The sequence below is a fragment of the Amborella trichopoda genome, chromosome 3, assembly GCF_054954075.1.
Source record: "Amborella trichopoda isolate Santa Cruz 75 chromosome 3, AtrichopodaSantaCruz75HAP2 v2.0, whole genome shotgun sequence".
In the NCBI taxonomy this organism is placed as follows: domain Eukaryota; kingdom Viridiplantae; phylum Streptophyta; class Magnoliopsida; order Amborellales; family Amborellaceae; genus Amborella; species Amborella trichopoda.
In genome coordinates, this window is record NC_142338.1 from 11,050,423 (window position 1) to 11,072,494 (window position 22,072).

The 22,072-nt window shown below is 39.3% G+C and overlaps 3 protein-coding genes across 5 annotated transcripts; all 3 read right to left on the reverse strand.

Annotated features, from left to right (window-relative positions):
• Positions 1 to 1,097: 1,097 nt before the first annotated feature.
• On the reverse strand, positions 1,098 to 17,082 carry SUB1 (calcium ion binding protein). Of its 3 annotated transcripts, XR_016053026.1 has the most exons (3): positions 14,807 to 17,082; positions 6,138 to 8,057; positions 1,098 to 1,635 (listed from the first exon to the last, which is right to left on the reverse strand). XR_016053026.1 is itself a non-coding variant. In XM_006858923.4 (2 exons), the coding sequence occupies exon 1, from the start codon at positions 16,492 to 16,494 to the stop codon at positions 14,839 to 14,841; it is 1,656 nt and encodes a 551-aa protein (XP_006858985.1). In that variant the 5' UTR covers positions 16,495 to 17,082; the 3' UTR covers positions 1,098 to 1,635; positions 14,807 to 14,838. The 3 variants fall into 3 exon arrangements, 2 of the variants coding, with proteins under 2 accessions (XP_006858985.1, XP_020532098.1); XM_006858923.4 differs by lacking the exon at positions 6,138 to 8,057; XM_020676439.2 differs by lacking the exon at positions 6,138 to 8,057 and having other exon boundaries at positions 1,098 to 1,641.
• LOC18448867 (F-box/kelch-repeat protein At3g23880) lies at positions 6,826 to 7,326 on the reverse strand. The gene has a single exon (XM_006858922.1). It carries the CDS (start codon positions 7,324 to 7,326, stop codon positions 6,826 to 6,828), a length of 501 nt encoding a protein of 166 aa, XP_006858984.1.
• Positions 9,146 to 10,797, reverse strand: LOC148782742 (uncharacterized). The gene is made up of 2 exons (XM_088862601.1): positions 10,242 to 10,797; positions 9,146 to 9,735 (listed from the first exon to the last, which is right to left on the reverse strand). Exons 1-2 carry the CDS (start codon positions 10,795 to 10,797, stop codon positions 9,146 to 9,148), a joined length of 1,146 nt encoding a protein of 381 aa, XP_088718727.1.
• Positions 17,083 to 22,072: the final 4,990 nt, after the last annotated feature.

Below are 22,072 nucleotides of genomic sequence, written 5' to 3' on the forward strand. Positions count from 1 at the left end.
TACTATGGCTAACAAACAACAACTTGTGCCTATTACAGCTGCTTGCGGCTGACCTACAACTGCTTGCAGCCATATGACCTCCTGGGGTCAATCGTCGGGTGTCAGCACCCAACGTATAGTTTTATATGACCTCTTCTGGTTGCTTGCAGCCGATGTACGACCGCTTGTAGCCAGATGACCTCTTGCAGCCAATCTCAGCTGCGAACGACCAAAATATTGTTGCCTGTGGCCGAAGCTTGGCCATAATTTGTCAAGAAGTGATTGCAAGGCCATGCAGTCATGGTCCTGCTGCCGCATGTAGCCACCTTGTCTCCACTGCCCTGGGAGCCCATCCCCACTTGGGAACTTGGGGAGAAGGCAATCACTGATCATAGAGCAGAGCAACAACACCCATTATAAGGCAAAGACCTCAAAATTCGCTGCTTAACAGACCTTTCTCAACTTTCAGCAAATTACTACGAAAATTCAACTATCCCAACCCCCAAAAGCAACAACCCTGTATCCAAATAGTCAAAAACCATGCCCCTCCCAGCTCATTCACCAACCGCTTCCTATGTCAACTACTGCTGATCAGTCAATACTCTGACTTTAAGTATAGTACGGGTCATCCTCTATAAGGACAAATCTACATTTCTGGTAACTTCATTCTGTTACATACTCTCACCAGATAACTGTAGTGAAATCCATTTCTCAAAGCTAGATCTGATTTTCTGAAACAAATTGCCGAGGTAGTGTGATGGGGTAACCCAATACATTTTTGTTCGACTTCTTTACCTCTGAGTCCCATTATCGGAATCCCCTCAGGTCATTCTAGTCCTCTCGAACAAAATCCCTGGGCTGTAGCTCCACTTGGGGAACCCTCTTGTTCCCACAGCCCTCAATGGGTAGGGGAAAATGCCGAGGGGCATATAAAACAACCCCCAAAATAATATTCTCAAGCATTCTCTTCTTCTTTTTCTTTTTTCTTTTTTTTTAAAGAAATAGATGCCCTTTTCAAATAGGAAGCAGATGTAGTTCATCCTCTCTGATAAACATTTCTAAGCGACAGAAACCAAAGAGAAATAATGGAGTAAAAAAAGAAAGAATGAGAAGAAAAATGTGCTCCAACCCAAATATTTCGGCATAATAGAAATAAAAAGGGTAAATGTTTTAGCCCATGCCTCAAAGTACCAAGCCCTATTAAGAAACATGAAATTCTTCCATCATGCGAGCCCTCATCATCTACCACAATAACCTCAAGGTCCTTCCATCTCACAGTGATCCCTTCAACTACAATGACGACGTCAGAAAGGGGAAGGTTCTAGACATTACTATCATCAGATAGAAAAAGGAATCTAGAGATATTGAAAACAATTACAAAGGGTCTTAAGAGAATATTCTAATGAGCAAGCACATTCGGATTCATGTGTCATCTTTCTCAAGGTAAAATCGCCAACACGATAGGTCTGAGTTGCAGTGCAGTCCGTGCATTAGGAAAAGAAAGAGGTCAGCAGTTCTCTCCATGTCTATCGTGAAATGGAGCTAATGCCCATTCTATGTAATACGCTGTAGATTGACCCTCAAAAGGAACTTTAGAGCTATTATCTGCAACAAACACACCTCCCCTAGCACATCCTCAAAAATGCATGAAATTATCTGCAGCTTTGAAACATCAGCAGTTAAACTACTTTAACAGGAGGAATATCTAGAAGAACAACACAACTCTTCCATTAATGGCTCCTATACCAAATCAATGTTTCAAACCAAATTTATCAATACAGAAAACATTAAAATCTTATGCAACAACAAATATGATTCACCTAAAAACATGGAGCATGAAGAGCAGACCTACAATTGTATACGGTAGTTAAAATGAAGGAGCATTGTCAGAGAAGGTAGGGGAGAGAGATCTGGAAACAATTGTACACCAGTAGTTAAAATACATTCCTAGTATGACAAATAAACAGGTAAAACACCAAAAGTACCAACTATATCAATGCAGTAACTTAACTATTCAAAGTCTACTTTAACTTGAGGGATACATTGAGCAACAGATCTTTGCCGCATGACTCCCATACCAACTCCATGTTTCGAACCTAGTTTATCAATATAAAACAAAGAAACACTAGAGGCCCATGCAGGCAATTTTATAATAGCAGTTGTACAAGTACATTCATTCATGGTATTTCATATAAACATGTAAAATATCCAAACTACCAACTATAACAATGCAAAAACTTAGTGAAATCCTAGGGAACAGGGGTACTTCAAACCCAATGTTCAACCAGAATTCTGGAGGTCATTAAATACCCGGCATCCAACTTTTGCAGTTAATGAACACTTTTAGATGCCTCTGTAGTAAAGAAACCATGAGAAGAAGAACAGAGAGAGAGAGAGAGATTGGTCCAGGTTTAGAAACTAATGGGTTGTTTGGGCCCCTGGATACGCAAATCCTGGATATGACTCAAAACCTGGTTATGCAGATTCTAGTATATGTAAAAGCTGATTTTGACAAGAATGATGTTTGGCTGGCTGCTGGAAGAACCAAGTATATGAAAAATACCCAGTTTGGCACCATGAAGATGGAAACCAGGTTTTGGCTGTTTGTTGTTAATGCAATTATTTATTCTATAAGTTGATGATTCCCTAGTAATACAAGTCCAATAAAAAAAAATTTCTCGGAAAAAGTTATCAATAATATAACAAATAAATTAAACAGTTCCGATCATTTTTTTCGATATTTTTATAGGTCGAATTATGACTCTCTCTCTCTCTGTGTCTCTCTCTCTCTCCCTACATGACCTACAATAAGTTATTCCCAAATTGCATCATATCCATAACACTGCATCTCAATAAATAAAAAAGAAGTTAAATACAAAATCCCCAAGAAGTCCCAATTACACTTTGCATATATGTACTCAAATATATGAAAGAGTAAATATATCATCCCATGATATGTCTTCAACAAAATTAAAAGCCAATCATTGAGTCAAAGGAACCAATGATCAAAGAAGAAAATAATCCACAAAATCACGGAAGCATAATAAAGTTCCCTCAAACAAACAACCGAAACTAGAAATTGTTATAGTTTCCCTCAAACAAACAATCACTTGAAATGATTGTTGAAATTTCCATACTTCATTCGAACCCATTCTTCCCTCTTTTGGTCATTCATGGTCAAGAAAGTTTTACACTTTCTTAGATCATCAGAGAGATTATCGTAAACTATTAATTGCATTTTAGAGTCTAGGAATCCCATCTTCATCATTGCTTCGAAAACATCATTAAACACCTGTTCATCCCTATCATTCCCCAGGCTCTTGATAGCTTCGGCAATTTTGCTGAGCTTTTCATCGAAAATTTCATCTAGGGTCATCTTTCGTTTCTGATCTTTTCTCGTAGGCCATACTCTAAAAGGAATAGGTCTAGTGATACTCTCCACTACCACAACACATGCTGCATAGACACCTAGAAGGGCTGCTTTAAGTTGCTTGCTCTTCCTAACATCTTCTTCCATGCTATTGTTTGTGGACATCTTAGGAATAGATCCTAGATGGAAGAAAGCTATAGTATATGAAACCAAGTAGAAAATAAGTAATGTATATGACCATTAAGGTCCATATTCACATAGATAATGAATTGGCAGAAAATGCCACTAATGGAAGAGCATGCCTGATTCCTAATGTCACCAAGTTATGTGCATGGGTATGACTATAGAAATTGACTGAAGCTATCATAGGACAATAAATTACTCATTATGCAATAAGCAATAACTTCTCGTAGGGTAATCACCATCCCACCGGTACTTTGGATGGCAGAGGAAGGGTGGTTCTTATTTCTTACTGAACAGGTCACGAGTTTTTCTCCATTATCAGTCTCCGACCAATTGATTGGGCAGTAACAACCCCTCTGACTGTACACTTATTATGATCTTATAATCCTAGTAGTTCCCCTTCCAAGTGTACCCAATGTCTGTGTGTGAAAATTTTATTGGATGTGTGCATATGAGCAAAAGGTCGATGTCAAAGTACCCAAATGATTTGACTATACATATAATCTTTTGATTAAAAAACTTTTTTTCCAGGACACTACTAATATTTGTACTTACCACAAAATATGAGCAAAGCATAGTAGAGAAAAGCTTGGGGTGAGTTCCCAAACCCAGTCATACAAGGGGAGTATGAATTGATGTTCTAGCATGTCACAATTCAAATATTACAGCAGAAAACCAAGGTGAGTATCCTGCAATAATATCTTAGTTTCTTGCAATCCATAAGGGGTTTCTCTCTCAAATTTTTTTGGAATGAAACTAGGCGCAGAAATACCACATAAAAGCTTAGGATGAGCCCTAAATCAAGTTGCCCAAGGGGTGTGACAAATCCGTGACTTACAAGGTCACGTCTCAAACTATGCTGCAGAAAATACGATAGCACCCTCTACTAAAATCACAATTTCTTTCAATCCACAAGGAGTTTCCCTGTTAAAAATTTTCCGCGTAAAATTCGAACTCGAAAACACAATAGAAAAACTTGTGGCGGGTTCAAAATCATATTGTTCAATGGGATTATGAATGCATGACTTTCACGTTGCAATTTCAGATGGTTTGCATCAAAATTTAGTGCTCCTCTGCAGGAAAGAAACAAAAACAGGCATCTATAAAGTTACATAGTGCAGCAAAGGGGAACATATGGTAAATGTTAGCAATCAAGCATTCCTAAAAAAGCCTGGTGCATGCTTTAGATGTGATTAGTTATATATGCAGGTGCCCTGCCAAGAGCAATATCAAAGACATTCCACCATGATATACTTTTACTAATCACAATTTGGTACCACTAATTCAAGGAATTGAGAGTTTTATTTAGCTCTACTAAATAGCAAAATGGATAGAGCAAACGACCCATAGAAGAACAGGAATATGAGACTTTTAATCCCATGCCAAAACCAGAGCTAGAGACAGATCTTATAACAACGAAGAAAGTCCTCTGTTTACCCTCACCTGAAGGCTATACTAATCAGTTTCTATACATGATGCAAATAGGACTATATATAAAGGTTTCAATTTTTGGGAATGCCCCTTTTGTGAATTCTAATGATCATACCATGAATTTTCCAGAAACTAAACCATTGTCGAAGGAATCACAATAAATAAGGAAAGGAAAAATATAGACAAGGAAAAATAAAGTGGATGACTAAATAAGACAAGGAAAAATAGAGAAAGAAAAAAAGTACAGAAGTCACAAATCACCAGACACAACATTGTGTTCTTTGATGAGGAAGACAACATTGTCTTCTTCGATGTCCATAAAAATCACATAAAAAGCAAACAAGAAATCCCAAAAAAAAAGCAATTGACCGAAAAAAATACAGAACTCACAGATCATCAGACACAACACTGTGTTCTTCAATGAGGAAGACAAGACTGTCTTCTTCGATGTCAATAAAAATCACATAAAAAGCAAACAAGAAATCCAAAAAAAAAAATCCATGGACCTAAAAAATCACAGAACTCACAGATCAACAGACACAACACTGTGTTCTTCGATGAGAAAGAAAACACTGCCTTCTTCAATGCCAATAAAAATCACATAAAATGCAAGCAAGAAATTCCTTAAAAAAAGGCCATTGACCCCCCAAAATTACAGAGCTCAAATATCATCAGACACAACATTGTGTTCTTTGATGAGGAAGAGAACACTATCTTCTTCGATGTCAAAAAAATCACATAAAAAGCAAACAAGAAATCACCCAAAAAAATAGACGTTGACCACCCAAAATTACAGAGCTCACGGATTATCAGACACAACACTTTGTTCTTCGATGAAGAAGATATTACAGATATCACAGATCATCAGACAATAAATCCCTAAAAAGAGTTTCATAGAGATAGTTCTAGCTATAATAATAGGAATCCCCAAAAAAATCTTAACTAAAAATGCCACAAATCTTATGGATTCTCCAAAAAACAACCACAAATCACATAAATTGGCCAAAAAGCATCCATTAATAAACATATCTCGAAATCATGGGGAAAAACTCAAAGATTGAAGAACCAGCAAAACCCTAGCAAGAGAAATGGGTTTAAAAAAAAAAAACAAAATGAACTAGCGTTTTTTCCCCATTTCATGGAAAGAAATTCAATACGCTCCTCAAAAACCAACCTGGAGCTCTGATTTTAATGGCCGACGGAAGGTTGGTGACTCTCAGAAAACCCAACAACAATGGAGCTCGAACTGCTGATGATGCTGCAAGCAATGGATTTTTCTAGCTCTTGGATTATATTTCTGTGAGAAATGAGCACAACAAGCTCGCCTAGCTTTTGGATTATATTTCTGTGAGAAATGGGCATGACAAGCTCATTCTAGCTCTTGGATTATATTTCTGTGAGAAATGGGCACGACAAGCTCGCCGCGGACGACTTCAATGGCAGAGAGAAAATAGAGAGAGAGAGAGAGAGAGAGAGAGAGAGAGAGAGAGAGAGGAGCAATAAAAAAATATAGAAAAGGCAACAGGCAGCATTGTAAGCCCTTTTTAGGGCCGACGGAAAACTAGGTTTGGGCCCCTTGTATTGAGTCAAACACCCCAACATACCTCAAAACCTGGTTTTGCAAAACTTGATTTTGGGTATCCAGGTTCCCCAAACGACCTAAAGGTTTTAAGTTTTGGAGTTGCAAGAGAAGAGGGTGGGTTGGTAAGGCACGACACTGCCGACAAAGCCACCGGGATGATCATCTTTAAGCATCTTGAGCTGGTGACTTCTAACATTATAAGCATACACCTTGCCATTCCTTCTGAAGAAGAAGTTCTCACCAAGTAAAAGAAAAGGATAAACCCCAGGTCCCAAATTCCTCAACACGATTCCACCAATATGTTTGAGCCCATGGCCAATATCTTGAAATTGCAAGTGCTTGGCTGGAAATAAAGGCCGACAGTCTTCAACAGGAAATCATCACCAGCACTTGGAAGGGGCCTGAATTTGCAGGTTGCTGAGTTGCCAATGAAAAACAAGTGAGAGAAAGAAGAAATTAAACACACCATTCCATGACCGCAAGCCCTGTATCTCAGGCCACCTTGGGGGTGGAATCTCAGTTTTCGGGAGACTGAATTGCTGGCATCGTCAATGTAATTGAGAGAACGGTTGTCCTCGAAGATGTACGATGTGGATGGGGAGATAGAATGGGCTATCTTGAATGAATGAGAGGAAAGAAGTTGATTCCATGATTTGCAGACAGCTTTGAACCTGAGGATAGATTCAACTGGAAGCAATACGAGGATATTAATCATCAGTTCTTGGGGGAGATTACAAGCAAGGGAAGCCATCCGCGAACTCTGACCTAATTCCATTGCCATTTCCTCAACTCGTATGAGGAAAGAAGTTGATTCCCTAAAGTCTGGATTCTGGATTTTGCAAGGAGGGATTCTCTCTCTGTATATATATATATGAGGAGCACCAACACTTCAATTCGTTCCTTACAAGACCTGCGAGACTCGTCTGTTGGCATGCATTACCCCGCAGCACCTGTAAAGAACTCTACGGGTACCCCAATTATGGGTGTGGTTTCTATAAGGTTGCAACCTTAAACAATCAAATTAAGGCACACCTCCAAATTTTATCATAACATGTACTTTCGCTATAAAAAATTCTTAGGATTATCCTAAAATCTAATTTCATATCTAATTAGAAAATTTAAAATTCCAAAAATGCTTAAAATCAAGTAGATCTATAAATATATGAAAATCTTGAAAATTGACGGTCTTGATAATGTGTTGCAAGATGCACTATTTATGGGATTCAAAAACTTTTTTCTTTCATATTCATAGATCTCGATGTCGAGATGATCAATTAGAGGGTTTTTCAAAATTAAAACAACATTTTCGATAGATTTTTGAGGTGCATCTGTGATTCTACATTTTAAGGTTGCAACCTTATATAAACTTTTCCCATTATGCATTTATTTATTGGGTGCGGTTTGGCCTAAACAATCAAAGAGCACACCTTTAAATGGCATCGACAATTTCTTTTTTTTCCACTGCCTGATTTCCTTCCCTTCCAAATATGCTTCCATGAGGCGTGCATATCCCTGCAAGTATAGTGAATCTCATAAAAAATGTGTGCCAAGTTCCAAGGGGGTGGAGAAAATTTAGAGGCCCAAGCAATAACATTTTTGGAGTTTCCTTCAATTATGAGAGACTCAAATAAGTTTGAGGCATCCAAGAAAGGCAGTTGCTTCTATCTCCATTGAATCGGAATGTCCAATGGGTTTGGATAGGGATGCAAGAGTAGTGCCAGTGCTATTCTTGAGGATTGCCCCTATCCCAGCAGGTCCCGGGTTTCCTAGCGAGCAACCATCGAAGTTTAGTTTGAGTAGACCTGGATCAGGGGATAGGTCCAGGGTTTCCTAGCGAGCAACCATCGAAGTTTAGTTTGAGTAGACCTGGATCAGGAGGCCTCCAACATGAACTTCGTGATATGCCTTTGATGTTATTTTGTAAGATGGTCGTCCTATCATTGAAGAAAACTGCATAAAGAAGACCTTTAAAGTCTTTGTGATTGGTTGCCAAAACACTAAAGAGGATTTGAGCTTGGCAAAGCAAATTGGGTATGTGGATGAGACTCCCTTGAAGGTTCTATTGTTTCTCTCAATCCATATGGCCCACATTATTGCTGCCACCACAGATTTCCAAAGAATAATCCCTAGTTTTGCCCATGGGGAAGGTTGGATGCTTGATAGGATTTGGGGAACCGTGGCTGGAAGTACCCATTTAACACCAAACAGATTTAGTACTTACCCCAAATGGAAAAATCATACGGACAGTGTAGGAACAGGTGGTCATTTGTTTCATCTTCTTCCAAGCCGAGGGCACATCTGTTCACTAGGGGTAGGCCTCTTCTTTGCAGCCAATGCATAGTGAGTACCCTTTGCCAAAGGGCAATCCACATAAAGGTCATGAGCTTGGGGAGTGAGATAGATCCCCATGCCTTAGCCACTATGAAGGGTGGTGCATAAGGAAAAGTTGGGGGAGAAGTGAGATAACAATAAGAAGAGGAAACCAAGAAGACATCAGAGGCTCTAGGTGACCAAATTAACTGGTCTTTCTCCAATTGGATGGATGAAACAACTGTGAAGAGCCACCGATAATTCAAGAAAGGCTAAGATTTCGAGCTCACTCAGAGGTCTTCTGAAACTAGGGTTCCATGAACGAGACTAAGAGTCATCTCATCGGCCAATAAGGAGTCTTGGTGGTGAGCTAGAGAGAAAATGTTGGGGTAACTATCCTTGAGGGGTATAGGGCCAAGCCAAACGTCATACCAGAAACGAACATGGATGCCCCTCCTTGGGTGAATGCGAGTGCAATTACTGAAAGAATCGTAGGAGGAGCGAAGTGATCTCCAGAAATCAGAGGCTCTGGAGTGATTCCTAAATTCAGGGACACATGGAGAAGATGGGATACGGTATTTGTGTCTAATAATATCGATCCATAGTTGGTCAGTTTGAGTAGATAAGCGCCAGCACCAATTGACAAGTAAGGCTAGATTCAGTTTCCTCAGTAATCTCATGCCTAACCCCCCTTGTCTTTTCGGTTGGCAAAGCTTGTCCCAGGAAATCAAAGGATATTTGTGGTTATTTCCAACTCCTGACCAGAAAAACCTCCGTATAAGCAGTTCAATTCTTGTCATTATGGCAACTGGCATATGGAAGATAGACATTTGGAAGACAGGAATGTTGGCTACGGTGGCTTTAATAAGGGTCGTCCTTCCTGTCAGAGAAAGAAAATGGCCTTTCCATCCTACCAATTTCCGGTCAACTTTGTCTAAGATGTGGGACCAAAAGCGTTGCTTTGGTTTTCCCACACACAGAGGCAGTCCTAGGTAAGCGGAGGGCAGATCTTGAGCCGTGCAACCCCATCATTTTGGACTTCTTGAAGTTGACTTTGAACCCCATTGTGAACTCAAAGCATCCTAGAAACAGTAAGAGGCAGTCTGCTTCCTCGGGATCAGCATTGCAGAAAACCAGGGTGTCGTCTGCGTATTGAAGATGCGAGACGACAGTGCCCTGATTTCCGAAAGAAAACCCATGTAACATGTCAGCTTCACAAACGATTGGCTAAAGACCTTCATCAAGATGGCAAAGAGGAAATGAGACAGTGGGTCTTGGGTCTTAATCCCCTAGAGGAGGGGAAGTAGCCCTTGGGTGACCCATTCATTAGGATAGAGAAGTAGGGATTGGAGTAGCAAGCTTTCATCCATAACCTCCATTTCCTACCGAATCCCATTCTGGCTTGGGTTTCATCTAGTATGGCCCAATCAACATGATCATATGCCTTTTCCCAGTCCAGTTTAATAATAAGGCCTGGGATTTTGCTAAGGTGCCTAGAATGCACGCATTTATGGGCTACAACAGCCCCATCCAAAATCGGTATGTCTTTGACAAACGCACTCTGAGAAGTGTAGATGTCAAAAGGCAGGACCTCTTTAAGACGAGAGGCTAGAACCTTTGAGATGATTTTGTATGTGGAGTTCACTAGGCTGATCGGTTTGATATGTTCAGCCCCTTCAATCTTTCGGACCAGCGTTAAAAAGGTGGCATTCATGGCTCGGTGGATGATACCCCTTGAGTGGAACTCTGAGAACAGAGCCAAGAAATCACTACAAAAGGAATCCCAGCAAATTTTGAATGGGGCAACAGGGAACCCGTCTGGTCCAGGGGCTCTATCTGGATCCAGGTCCGAAATGGCTGCAAGAATCTCTTTTTTAAGGAAGGGTCTTTCCAACCATGAAGCTTTGTCGGGTGGGAGGGTACGGAAGGAGAGATTCCCCATGGTAGGCCTGGGTCCTTGAGGTGCAGAGAATAAATTAGCGAAATAAAACAGAATGGCCTCTTCAATCGTGATCCAGCATTCTATCCCCATCCATGAGATGGGAAATGGAATCCATGCATCTGCAGTTAGTTGTCTTATGGACGATATTAAGGTCTACCAACTTGAGCCACTTAATCGTAGATCTTTGGAACCAGAATATCTCCTCTTTCTTGAGAATATTTTGGTAATCCAATTTGAGCCGAGATCTACACTGATGCTCTGAGTCGGATAGGGGTCTGGCTTCTTCAATGAGATCTAATTATTTGATTGATGAAAGAGTGGAATTCTTTTGGGATCCAAAAGATCCTGATAGACTTCTGCTCCAAGTTTGAGGGTGGTTTTAAGGAGTTGTAGTTATCTTTGCAATCTAAAACCTGCCATCCTACAACAGAGTTGCTAAGGGATAGCCACCAATCAAGGAATAGGGAGGAGAGCAACTGTTCTTCCAACCAAGCCATCTCAAATCTGAAAGGTTTAATTCCTCGCAGTACCGGATGGGTATCAAGTAAAAGAGGCCAGTGGTCTGAGGTGGGTTTGGGCATGACTGAGACATGTGAGCCTGCAAAAGTATCGTCTCAGTCAAGGGAGACGATTTAACGATCAAGTTTGGATAACGAAGGGTTGAGAGAATGGTTAGACCAGGTAAATTGGGTGTCGTGAATAGGTAAGTCGAGGAGATTGTTTTGGGCTACGAAGCCCGAAAACTTTGCATACCCGGGGTTATTCTAGAGGAAGTATTCATTTCAAAGGAACAGGTCACATTGAAATCTCCTCCCAAGCACTAGATGGGGTGGGGCAGGGAGGCTATACTGTTGAGCTCGTCCCAGAAAGAAGGTCTAAGAGCGTCTAGGTTTGGACCGTAGACGGCTGAGAGTTTCCAAGCTAGCTCGTCTCAGTTTCTGGATAAGATAAGAGAGACAGAGAAAATGGCAATGGAAGCTTGCTACATGGAGTGGACATTGGGATCCCAGATCACCCATATGCCCCCCGAAGCCCCGTTAGCAGGAAGTGCTTTCCATTGGCAAGGGCGACAGCCCCAGATCTGTCTAATGTGCTGCAAGTTAGGCACAGGCATCTTAGTTGCCGTGAGGGCAAGAATGGAGGGATTGTATCTGTGACAAAAATCCCTGCCTTTTTTTTGTTCGGGAGGCCTAACCCGTGAATATTCCAAGAAAAGATAAACATTAGGACAGGCGTGGGAGGGCAGAGATCCTAGGGGATTGTCTCACCAGAGACCCTTGAAGAATAGGGTAAGGGATGTTAAGAGGCAGAGTTGTTACACAGTCATTGTTGATACTGCATGCCAGATTTTCCACTTCCCTTTACCTTTACGACTTACCCTGAATATGGCTGGGGTTTTGGACTTGAAGAATTCGTGAAAGGTCCTTTAGGTCTGGAGTATGGGAATCCCATGACGTCCGTGACATGGTGTTATCTTCCCTTAGGCTCAGTCCATCCTATCGACGAAGGAGGAGTCAACTGCCATAGGGGAAGGCGTGGAGGCCAAAGAGGAGGTGGAAGAGGCAGGACCCTGAGCATTCCCTGTCACCGATGAAACTTCCTCCGAAGAGGGAGCTTGCTGAGAGGGTGACTTCGCCTCGAGGATAGGCAAACCAATTGGGGTGACGTCATCCTGAGGGTTGGCCTGAAGATTGCAGCTTCTTCGCCTAAGAATTGTAAGGGGGGGAGCTTCTTCGTCTAAGAAATTGTAAGGGGGGGGGGGGGGGGGGGGGGGCAACCAGAGACTTCCAGAAGATAATCCAAAAGAAGGAATGGGAGCGGGAGAAATCGAGTAGGGGAGCGACACAAGGATGTGGTCACCGCTATAGGGGTCTGCGGGAAACCCAATCAGAATGGGAGGAGAAGGCATCAGAGAGTCAAAGGTATAAGGCTCCATGGTGGTGGTAACGGAGTCGGGAGGAATGGGTGAACCAAGAGGAGAGTCGAGGTTCACCAGTGGTGGAGAAGTGGGGCGAAGAAGGGAGTAGGGGGGGACAATCTTAGAAGGGGGAGGCAGAGGTTCAGAGTTGAAGGGTGCGAGAAGGGCAAGGGAAAAAGGGGTAAGCGGGCTGAAAGAGAGAGAACGTACAAGTAGGGGTTTCACATTGTGGGTTGATGGAACCCCAGGCGGCTGTGGCAAGGGAGAGGGAATGACAGCGGGCTCTCCATTCGACGAGGGGCAGAGGGGTAGCCGGAGCTTCCATCAGTCGATGCAGCCTAAACGGAAGAGAGGATAGAGGGGGTGAGGGAGCCGAAAATGAAGGAGTGGGTTAGCGAGGGAATGGAAACTGGAGTTTCCGAGGGGAGGGAAGCCTCGGAAGTGGGTTGGGGGTAGGTGGAGAGAGGGTGGGGGGTACAGAGGGGAGAAGAGGGAAAGACAGGGACAGGTGGAGTGGGCGGGGGGCTCGAGGAGGACAGGGTACTACAGGCGGCTGTCCAGTGACCTGGGCGGCCCTTGTGTATGTATGTGTGTATGGGTGGGTGTTTGGGGCATTGGGGGGTGTTCGGGGGTTGTAAATTAGAAACATACCATAGAGCAATATTGTCGTCAAATTTGCATTATAAATGAGAAACAAAGCCAAATATAACCAAAAAATATATTATAAATTTTCAAATTTTCATTATAAATTATAAACTTAGCCAAAAATATATTATAATCACAAAAAATTGCAAACTCATAACCAAAAAAACCCTCATCAAGTTTTATCATAATGTAAAGCCAAACTTCAAAAACAAACACAAGAAAAAAAAAAAAGAAAAGGATAAAAAACCATTACATAACACAATAGCCACAAAAAATCAATCATTTCGGTTGCCAAAATCTCTCTTTTGCAACCACTTTTGTACCCAAAAATTTCCGTGTCAAATGCATTTTGATTTCACAAAAAATCAAAAACTTCGAATTTGATCCTTAAAAAAAAATTTGATTTTGAGCTAAAGAACTAGTTTTTGGGGCACAAATAGAGTTATCTAGGGTTTTGGGGAACCAAAATGCCCCTAACATACTATTTCTGCCTTTTACAAGAGGAAAATTACTTCTTCTTTTTTTTGCCCTTTGGCCGAGGGCAATCTCTGCCCTTGCTAAAAGGGCTCTGGGTGCGAGCCCAGTTGCTGGGCATTGGGCACCCACCCAGGAAGTGGCCCAGGGTCACCGCCGCACTGGGCCGCAGAGGCCACGTGAGGGGCAATGAGGCCTCCCAACACTTGAGCAGCCCGCCCAGGTTGCTGGGCAGCCGACTTTTTGAACAATGGACTTTACAACCAATTTTTTCAGCATGGGATTCATGAGATCTATACATTCCATGTCTAAGCACGTGGTCAGGGAGGCCAAGGCATGAAGAGATACCCAGGGACAGAGCCCTGGATCATAATTTTGTAACAACTCCAACACAAAAAGGCCTCTTTCAACCTAGAGTTTTGTACTTTTTCCTTTATTTCCTCTTCTGTACATGCTGCCTCTAAGCAGAGTTACCCTACAGTCAGTTCTATCAAAACAAAGGGGGAAAAAAAAGGTATCATGCAATAAAAGCTCATGCTCAAGATCATATCAATCTTGAAAGTTGGAGAAGTTGCATCTTATGAGACACCAGAAGAATACTGAAGGATTGTCACAGAATAATGTAAAAATACATAAAATGGAAAAGAATGATACACAAAGACTAATTGAAAATTAGAACTCCATTACCAAAAACAAAAAAGAGAAACCAATAAAGAAAGATTGAAAAAGGGATAAAAGAACTGAAATGCAGATAGAATAAAAAGAAGGCAAGCAATGATGCATCTATGGACACAAAGCAATTGATACAATCAGAAGAATCAAAGAAAAAATTTTGTTGCTCCCAATTACAATTGATTTGAAATACAAGAAAACAAGAACCACACTACAATGCAACAAAATCAATACCAAATATACCAAAAACACAGACCTCAGGCTACAAATCATGAGGTAATCTATAACAAAGCACACTACCTCTATCTTCAACATGCACTCAACAGCCTCCGTCAACACGTGTTGATCCCATCCTTACAATCCTTTGTCAAATCATTAAATGTCTCCACACGCTTCTTTGCCCTGACTAACACCTCAGTGTCCACTTCTACTCTCATATACCCATCAAACTCAACAGGCTGCCCTCCAGTCAAGATCTTGGTTTCATTGTACCACTCGCTCTTGTTCCCCCACAAATCCTTGTAATCATCAAGCAAATGAACCTCATATTTCGACCTCAATTTATCAAAATAATTATAGAAAGGCTCATTGGTAGCTATATATAGCTTTCTCCTTGGTTTAATCATCTGCATAACCTTCTCTAGGATTGCGCCAGGGGAAGTATCACTATCAAGATTGGGCCATAACTCTTTGTTCATTGCCTTTTCCCCTCTAACAACATGAACTGCATCAAAGTCCCAATCCATTCTCCCACTAATCTCTGAAACTATATTCATCAACCTCTTTGACTTCCACAGTGCGTGCCATGGCCTCTTAATATACTTTGCAGCCTGACCCTCACAAACTCTATACCAGTAATTCTCTGGTTCAGGGGTATCAAATTGCCTCCAAATTATTGTGCTTTTATCCTTTCTAAGTTGCATTGGGGATACTTTATAAGTAGTCACAGTCCTCACAGGGATCTTGTCCTTCTTATGCTTTCGATCCCATTGTTTCCACTCTCTCAAGAATTGCCCCTCTTCAACAATTGAAACCGAATCATTCATATGATCGAAATCAAAGTAAAACCTGAAATCCTTTCCCTCTTCATCTTTGTTGCTAGGGTTGTAATTTGCAGCCAAACACATGCTCAAATCCATGACAAAGGTCCTGTTCAGATACTGGGCTTCTCCTAAAGCACAAAGGAAGCTCCATAGAAAATGGTTCATCCCTTTACAGTAGTCTCCACCTCTCGAATAGTAGAGGTACTTGCCCTTTCTAATAGACAACGCAGCCTGATTCGTGATCGAATCATTAAATTTCTCTTCATCGACAACAAACACAGAAGGAGATTTCGACGAGGGTTTATTAATACGTGAAGGCGGCTTGGCCTTGACACCGGAGTGCCATTTGCCAGCATTAACCACTTCAAATCTACAATTTTCCTGAACTCTAAGCCTAAACCTCCTAAAATCCCTATATTTTCTCCATGATTTTTCCTTTTTCGATCTAAATCTCCATGCTACATCACACTCATCTGGCTTAGAGCCACGAACTGGTGTTTGATAATCAAAGAAATTGATACCAGAAAATACCTTCAAATTGAACCTCTCGATCGTGACACGAACACTAGGGTTTGAGCAATTGATGGGGAGAGAGGCATCTTCGCAACTCTCAGTCAAATTCAGGAGCTGTATCGTATCACTGGCCTCTCGTTCTAGACTTTCAAAGGTGAGTGGGCGATCAGTGGGTGAAGAAGCAGGAGAAATTGCGACCAAATCTTCCCCAGTACTGAGGACAGAATCATCAGGGTGAAATGTAGCGTTTTCATAGCGAGAGAAAGCCGCGGTGATGGCTTTGGTGGATTCAAGCCAGGGGTCCGGGGGTTGGTATGTGATTGCAATGACTGTGAAGATGAGGACCGACATTACAAAAAGAGAGAAACAGACATTGCTGATGAGTTTTATGAGGTTTTGCCCTAGAGGCTCTGCACCGTTCATATCAGCCATGATGAAGAATTCGGGTTTTGTTATGCCAGAGAGAACAGATCTTTAAGGAAAGACTTCAATAGAGAGAATGCAGTTACAGAGAGAGAAAAAGGAAATCAGCCATTACAGAGAGAGTTTGGAAGTGGATCTTGAAGTCCACTGAATTTGTCGTGGATGGGTCTAGTGAAGGAGGGCCCCTCTTCTCATCATTTCAGGGAACGGTCGTCGTTTCTTCTTTCTCTTACTTTTCTTGGACGATTGGAGTCTCGGAGTTGGAGAAGAGAAAAACACGGGTTTTACTCTTCTCTAAGAAGCAACACCTAAAAACGGGAGTGAGTGAGCAAATTATGAAGGGAACATTGCAAAACACCCCCCAAATATAATAGTCTCGATGCAACGGACCCCTAATTTAACTGTTTCTTTCATTGTTTTTTTCAAAAATACGCAAATCCTCTTCGCTCGAAATAAAAATAAACACCTAAACCACCTTATCTTACTTTTTACCTTACCCACGCCTCTCTCCTCTATCCCACAAAATAAGTGCTGTCCTGTAAATAAGGTCAAGCGCTCTGTCATGATGTAAGGTGCGGTAAGCGCTCTGGCATGATGTAAGGTGTGGTCTCATGGCTCCAATAGTGTATAAAATATGGTCCCGTTTTAGAATTGTGTAAAAATGCTATCCGACAATTGAAAAGGGCAGTCTCATACTTGCAAAGAATAGTATGCATGTAGATGTTACTATATTCCAAGGTTTCTAAGGCTCAGGTACTATGTAAAGGGTAATTTGGTTCAGTAGTTATCTTCAAGCGGTCCGGCCCTTATACTCTCCGGCAATGTGATAGTGCGCTCCGACAATGTGCTACCCAGTCTAAAAGTCAACGTGGCAAAATGATTTTTTGTACATGGGAATGACATTTCAATCTAAAAAATATGAACTTTTTCACTTAACGATATTTGTATAGAAGGTTTTTTTTGAGAAATAAAGTGAGGCAAAAAAAAGTTAGTTGGACGTAAGTTGCATAGAAAGTGTGGTCTTAAGATTGATTAATTTTTTTAAAAAATTCCACTTATGAACTAACCTTAAATAATGTTTGTATAAGGTTGCCTCTCCGTACACACGTGCATCTCTAAAATTTTGCTAAAATTTGTTTTAGCGATGCTTGAAAATCTATTTTTAATCTTGGTTTGAAAATCTATTTTTAATCTTATTTATAACATTTTAAATTTCAAAATGGCATGTATTGAACAAGTTAATAAATATTATAAAAAATGTGTGGTTTATATAAAGCCGAGGCTCTAAACAATCAAAAGAAAGTGCACCTTTAAATAGTATCGAGAAATGAGGTTTTAATGTTGAAAATCTTTGTGATAGCCTTAAAATATTTTTTTCACCTTTAATTATAAAATTTAAAGCTTCAAAAATAGTGTAGATTGAGCAGATCTATGAAAATCTTAAAAATTAATGGTCCAAAAATGCGTTACAAGATGCACTATTTACAAAACTTGAAATCTTTTTTTTTTCTCAGGTCCGTGCATCTTGATGTCGAGATGATCAATTTGAGAAAATTTGAGGTGATTGTATAGAGCATCGACTCTATATAAACTTTTTCTTTTAAAAAATATTGAAAATGAACGATCTAGGTAAGTTGTTCTTGAAAATAGATTGTCTAAATAAGTTGTTTGAAGATACGTTATTTTTAAAATTTAAAATTCTTTTCTCTACATATCTATACATCTCAAGATCGAGATGATCAATTTGAGGGTTCTCCAACACCATAGCACTTTTTTATGTATGATTTTTGGCATGCACTTTAATTCAATAATATAAGGAAAAAGTTTATATAAGGTTGAAACCTTAAAATGTGGAATTAAAGATGCACCTCAAAAGTCTATTAAAAAAGTTGTTTTATTGTTGACAAACCTTAATCATCGAGATATATGAATATGAAAAAAAATAAAAATAATGAGTGTTAGAAATAATGCATCTTGCTATATATTAGCTAGATCGTCCATTTTTAAGATTTTCATATGTTTATGTATCTACTTAATTTTAACTATTTTTTAAATTTAAAATTTTATAATTAGATATAAAAATAGATTTGAAATAATCATAAACATTTTTTACACCAAAATCAGATATTATGATAAAATTTGAAAGTGCACCTTAATTGAATTGTTTCATGTTGCAACCTTATTGAAATCGCACCCATAATAAAAAGTTGCAACGTTATATAAACTTTTTGGAACCTGAAAATATGAGAGAGATTCCCGGTTGTTGAAACCACACCCATAATAAAAAGTTGCAACGTTATATAAACTTTTTGGAACCTGAAAATACGAGAGAGATTCCCGGTTGTTGAATAGAAAATGAATGGTAGGGTGAGAGGGACTCATGCCCGCGCTCACCAATCGTGACAACTTACCTCGCAAAATACATGTCCTACCTGCATGTTTTCTTGATCGACGCATGACCAAACCCTTTATTAGGGTTTCGACTTGCATCGACGAGAGCCATCACCCTCCAATGGATGAGGTGGACAGTGATGGAGAGAGTGGGTTCCGTGCCCTTTCCAACTCCGTCCATGCCATTGACATGGTGATGACTTAGATTTCTTGTAGTCCGGATGATTTTAAGAATGCTCATGAAGATTTTTTATTTTATTTCTTTGTTATTTAGATTCTAAAATAAAAATATATATAATAAGATTATTTACATTTAATACAAGATAGTCACAATCAATCTTTGACTTTTAGATGTGAAATTGAGTGGTTACGTTTATTCTATTGACCAAATTCAAAATTCAAAAGAAATATTCTTGAACTTTATGACACGCCTAAACCATTAGATTTCACATCAGATGATTGCAAGTAATTGTGACCTCCTTGTACCAAAGATAAATAGTCTCATTATATACAATTTCCCTACAATATCCATGATATCTTTTTTTAACTCCTTTTAGGGAAAAAGAGCTTTTTTTTGTATGAAAGGTAACAAGAACCAATCTTTTTACCCAAAATTTTATACGGTAGGACCCCCAAGTTTTGAAATGGTAACCTCTTTAACCCATAGCCTAACCTTAATAAAAATTTTGCAAATTACTCGTATGCCCTAAAAAGATAATAATATCTCAAGATTGAACGGAGGGGTGAAATCTAAGTGTTAACAAACTTAAAATTCATATATTTTTTTCTTTTAAAAGAATCATCTAGTGATTAAGTGATTCTCAAAAAGGTTTTTTGACCAAGGGAGTAGATGTATAATATCGCTCACATATGAGTCCACGTTTGAAAAAACAATAGAACATATATCAAACGGTAGGGTACATGACATCTCCACCATTCATACAACTATAGACGATCTACATGAATTATCCATTGCATAACTCGACCACTGACCAAACAAAGCTAATCTCCACCAACCATATTAATAGAGATGAGATGACATTTCAATATATGTATCGGGGGACGCATTTTTATACTTGCATCCCTCGAGGAATAAAACATTCATCTAAAAGATGGATACAAATGAGTAGTCCCTTAAAAAAACTAAAACCAATAGTCAAAATTTATTATTTTATTTTTAAGAATTTAGTTATTCCCACATATTAATGATCTCCAACTTAGATATTACATATTTTAAAAAACTTTAGCTCCAAAACCCATCTCAAAAAAGGGTATTCTAAGAGGGGACTCATTTCTACATATGAGTTCCAAGACTCGTAGAAACCGTGTCCGATATATAGAAACCTAGACCAACTTATAGCACCGGAACTTATAAAAAACACCCCCCATAGGCATCCTAAACCTAAATCATGAAAATATGGCTATTGATGGGGGAAAGAAAAAAAATTCATACCACCCAAGATCCTGACAGTCTCCTCCACCCATTACTACCCACTCAGCACTGACCTTCTAATCTTTGGAAAAATTCATTCACAAACTAATCATCTTAAAACCTCCATTAACCATTTTCAAAATCTCTCAAGATGAAAAACCATTTCAAAACTCATATATTATTCTTCAATTCTCCCAACTTTGTCAAAAACAAAGTGTTGTTTTTTTAAATTATAAACCCTTGGAGCTAGCCCCAAGTTAACTTGGTTTGCCACCATTCAAAGGGAAACTCACAAATCACCTATGCCAACCTCTACTTGATAAATTTATGTTCTTAGGCTCAAAGGTCAGAAAATAGAAACCCCTACATATCTAGGAAGACCAGCACTCATGAATTCCTACCTAAACCCAGGCACACTTCATTGGTGTTTTGTATTCAAACTTCCTTCCACTATAATCAATATCCTTGATAAAGTTCAAAGGGCCTACCTTTGGGTCAACCAATTTAACAGAAAAATATCTAAGCCTTGATAACTAGAACTCAGTGTGCAAACCCAATCATAAAGTTGTGCATGTCATAAAAAAAAAAAAAATCAAGGAAAACAATTTTACCCTATTAATTCTTGGAAATTGAGGGGTGAAACGGGACAAGAATATGGTATGAAAGAAAACAAAATGGGTTTTAATCTACGATCCCAGGCACACTAAATTGCTTTCTCAAGATAACATGTGTCCCTTACTGATAGGAATTAGTCTCCACTTAAATACCGGTCGTTTCGGTATATATGGGAACATGATGAAACTATCTTACAAATACAAATATACAAGTATTGCAAGATCTAGAATATCAGAGTTGCCACTTTTAAAAAGATAAAGTGCCACTTTTAAAAAGATAAAGTTCTCATAAAAATCTCATAAAAATTCGTATTCTTTCTATGTACAAAACAGGAGGGAATAGGTCCCTGTTTGTAGAAAAATAGCATGCCTCTTTAAGACAACACTTACCTTATAATTTATGGTAGAGTTACTCATAGAAATTGGGTTTAACATATATAGATTATTTTAAATTGGTCAAAAAAAAATTGTAAGTCTTTTTAGACTTTTATAATGTATGGGAGTTATAAATTGTAGATTATTTTAAGGAAAATTATTTCATGCGGGCTGGACCGCATTTCTACATATGCGAACACCTCTCAAAAATAGATTTATTAAGAGGCCCGCATTACTACATACGCAGGCTTGGCCGCATAGAAACCGAATCCTTATTTTAAACGTTATGCATTATTTACCAATTTGTCAAAAGTTTATACACTAACCAAATATTGACTACTTACATATATGTGTTCTTAACCATGAGTGACCTTGATATAATTAACCATATACTACAATAGTGAGAATGATACTATTAGACTTAACTCACCATTATTACATCTCAACCATTAATAAGGTAACTCTCTCTAGTCTTTACTCTTTCCAAAACGTTAAGGAACAAGAGGCATACTATTTTCTAATAATCATAAGTATTTTTCAAAGCTAAAAATACAACATTAACCCTGCTAGGATGGCAGTTGATAACTGATTTGTGGTTCACATTAATTAAAAATAAGTACCTTTGAGGACACCATTTGTGAGACCCTCAGTTCAAAGAGATTCATGAGCTTGGAAAAGCTATACATGATATACTTTAAATTAAGAAAATTTTGTATAGAACCCTAAGTCTTTGTACTATTTCATGGTAGACCTTTTTTCCGTTTTTCTTTCAAGC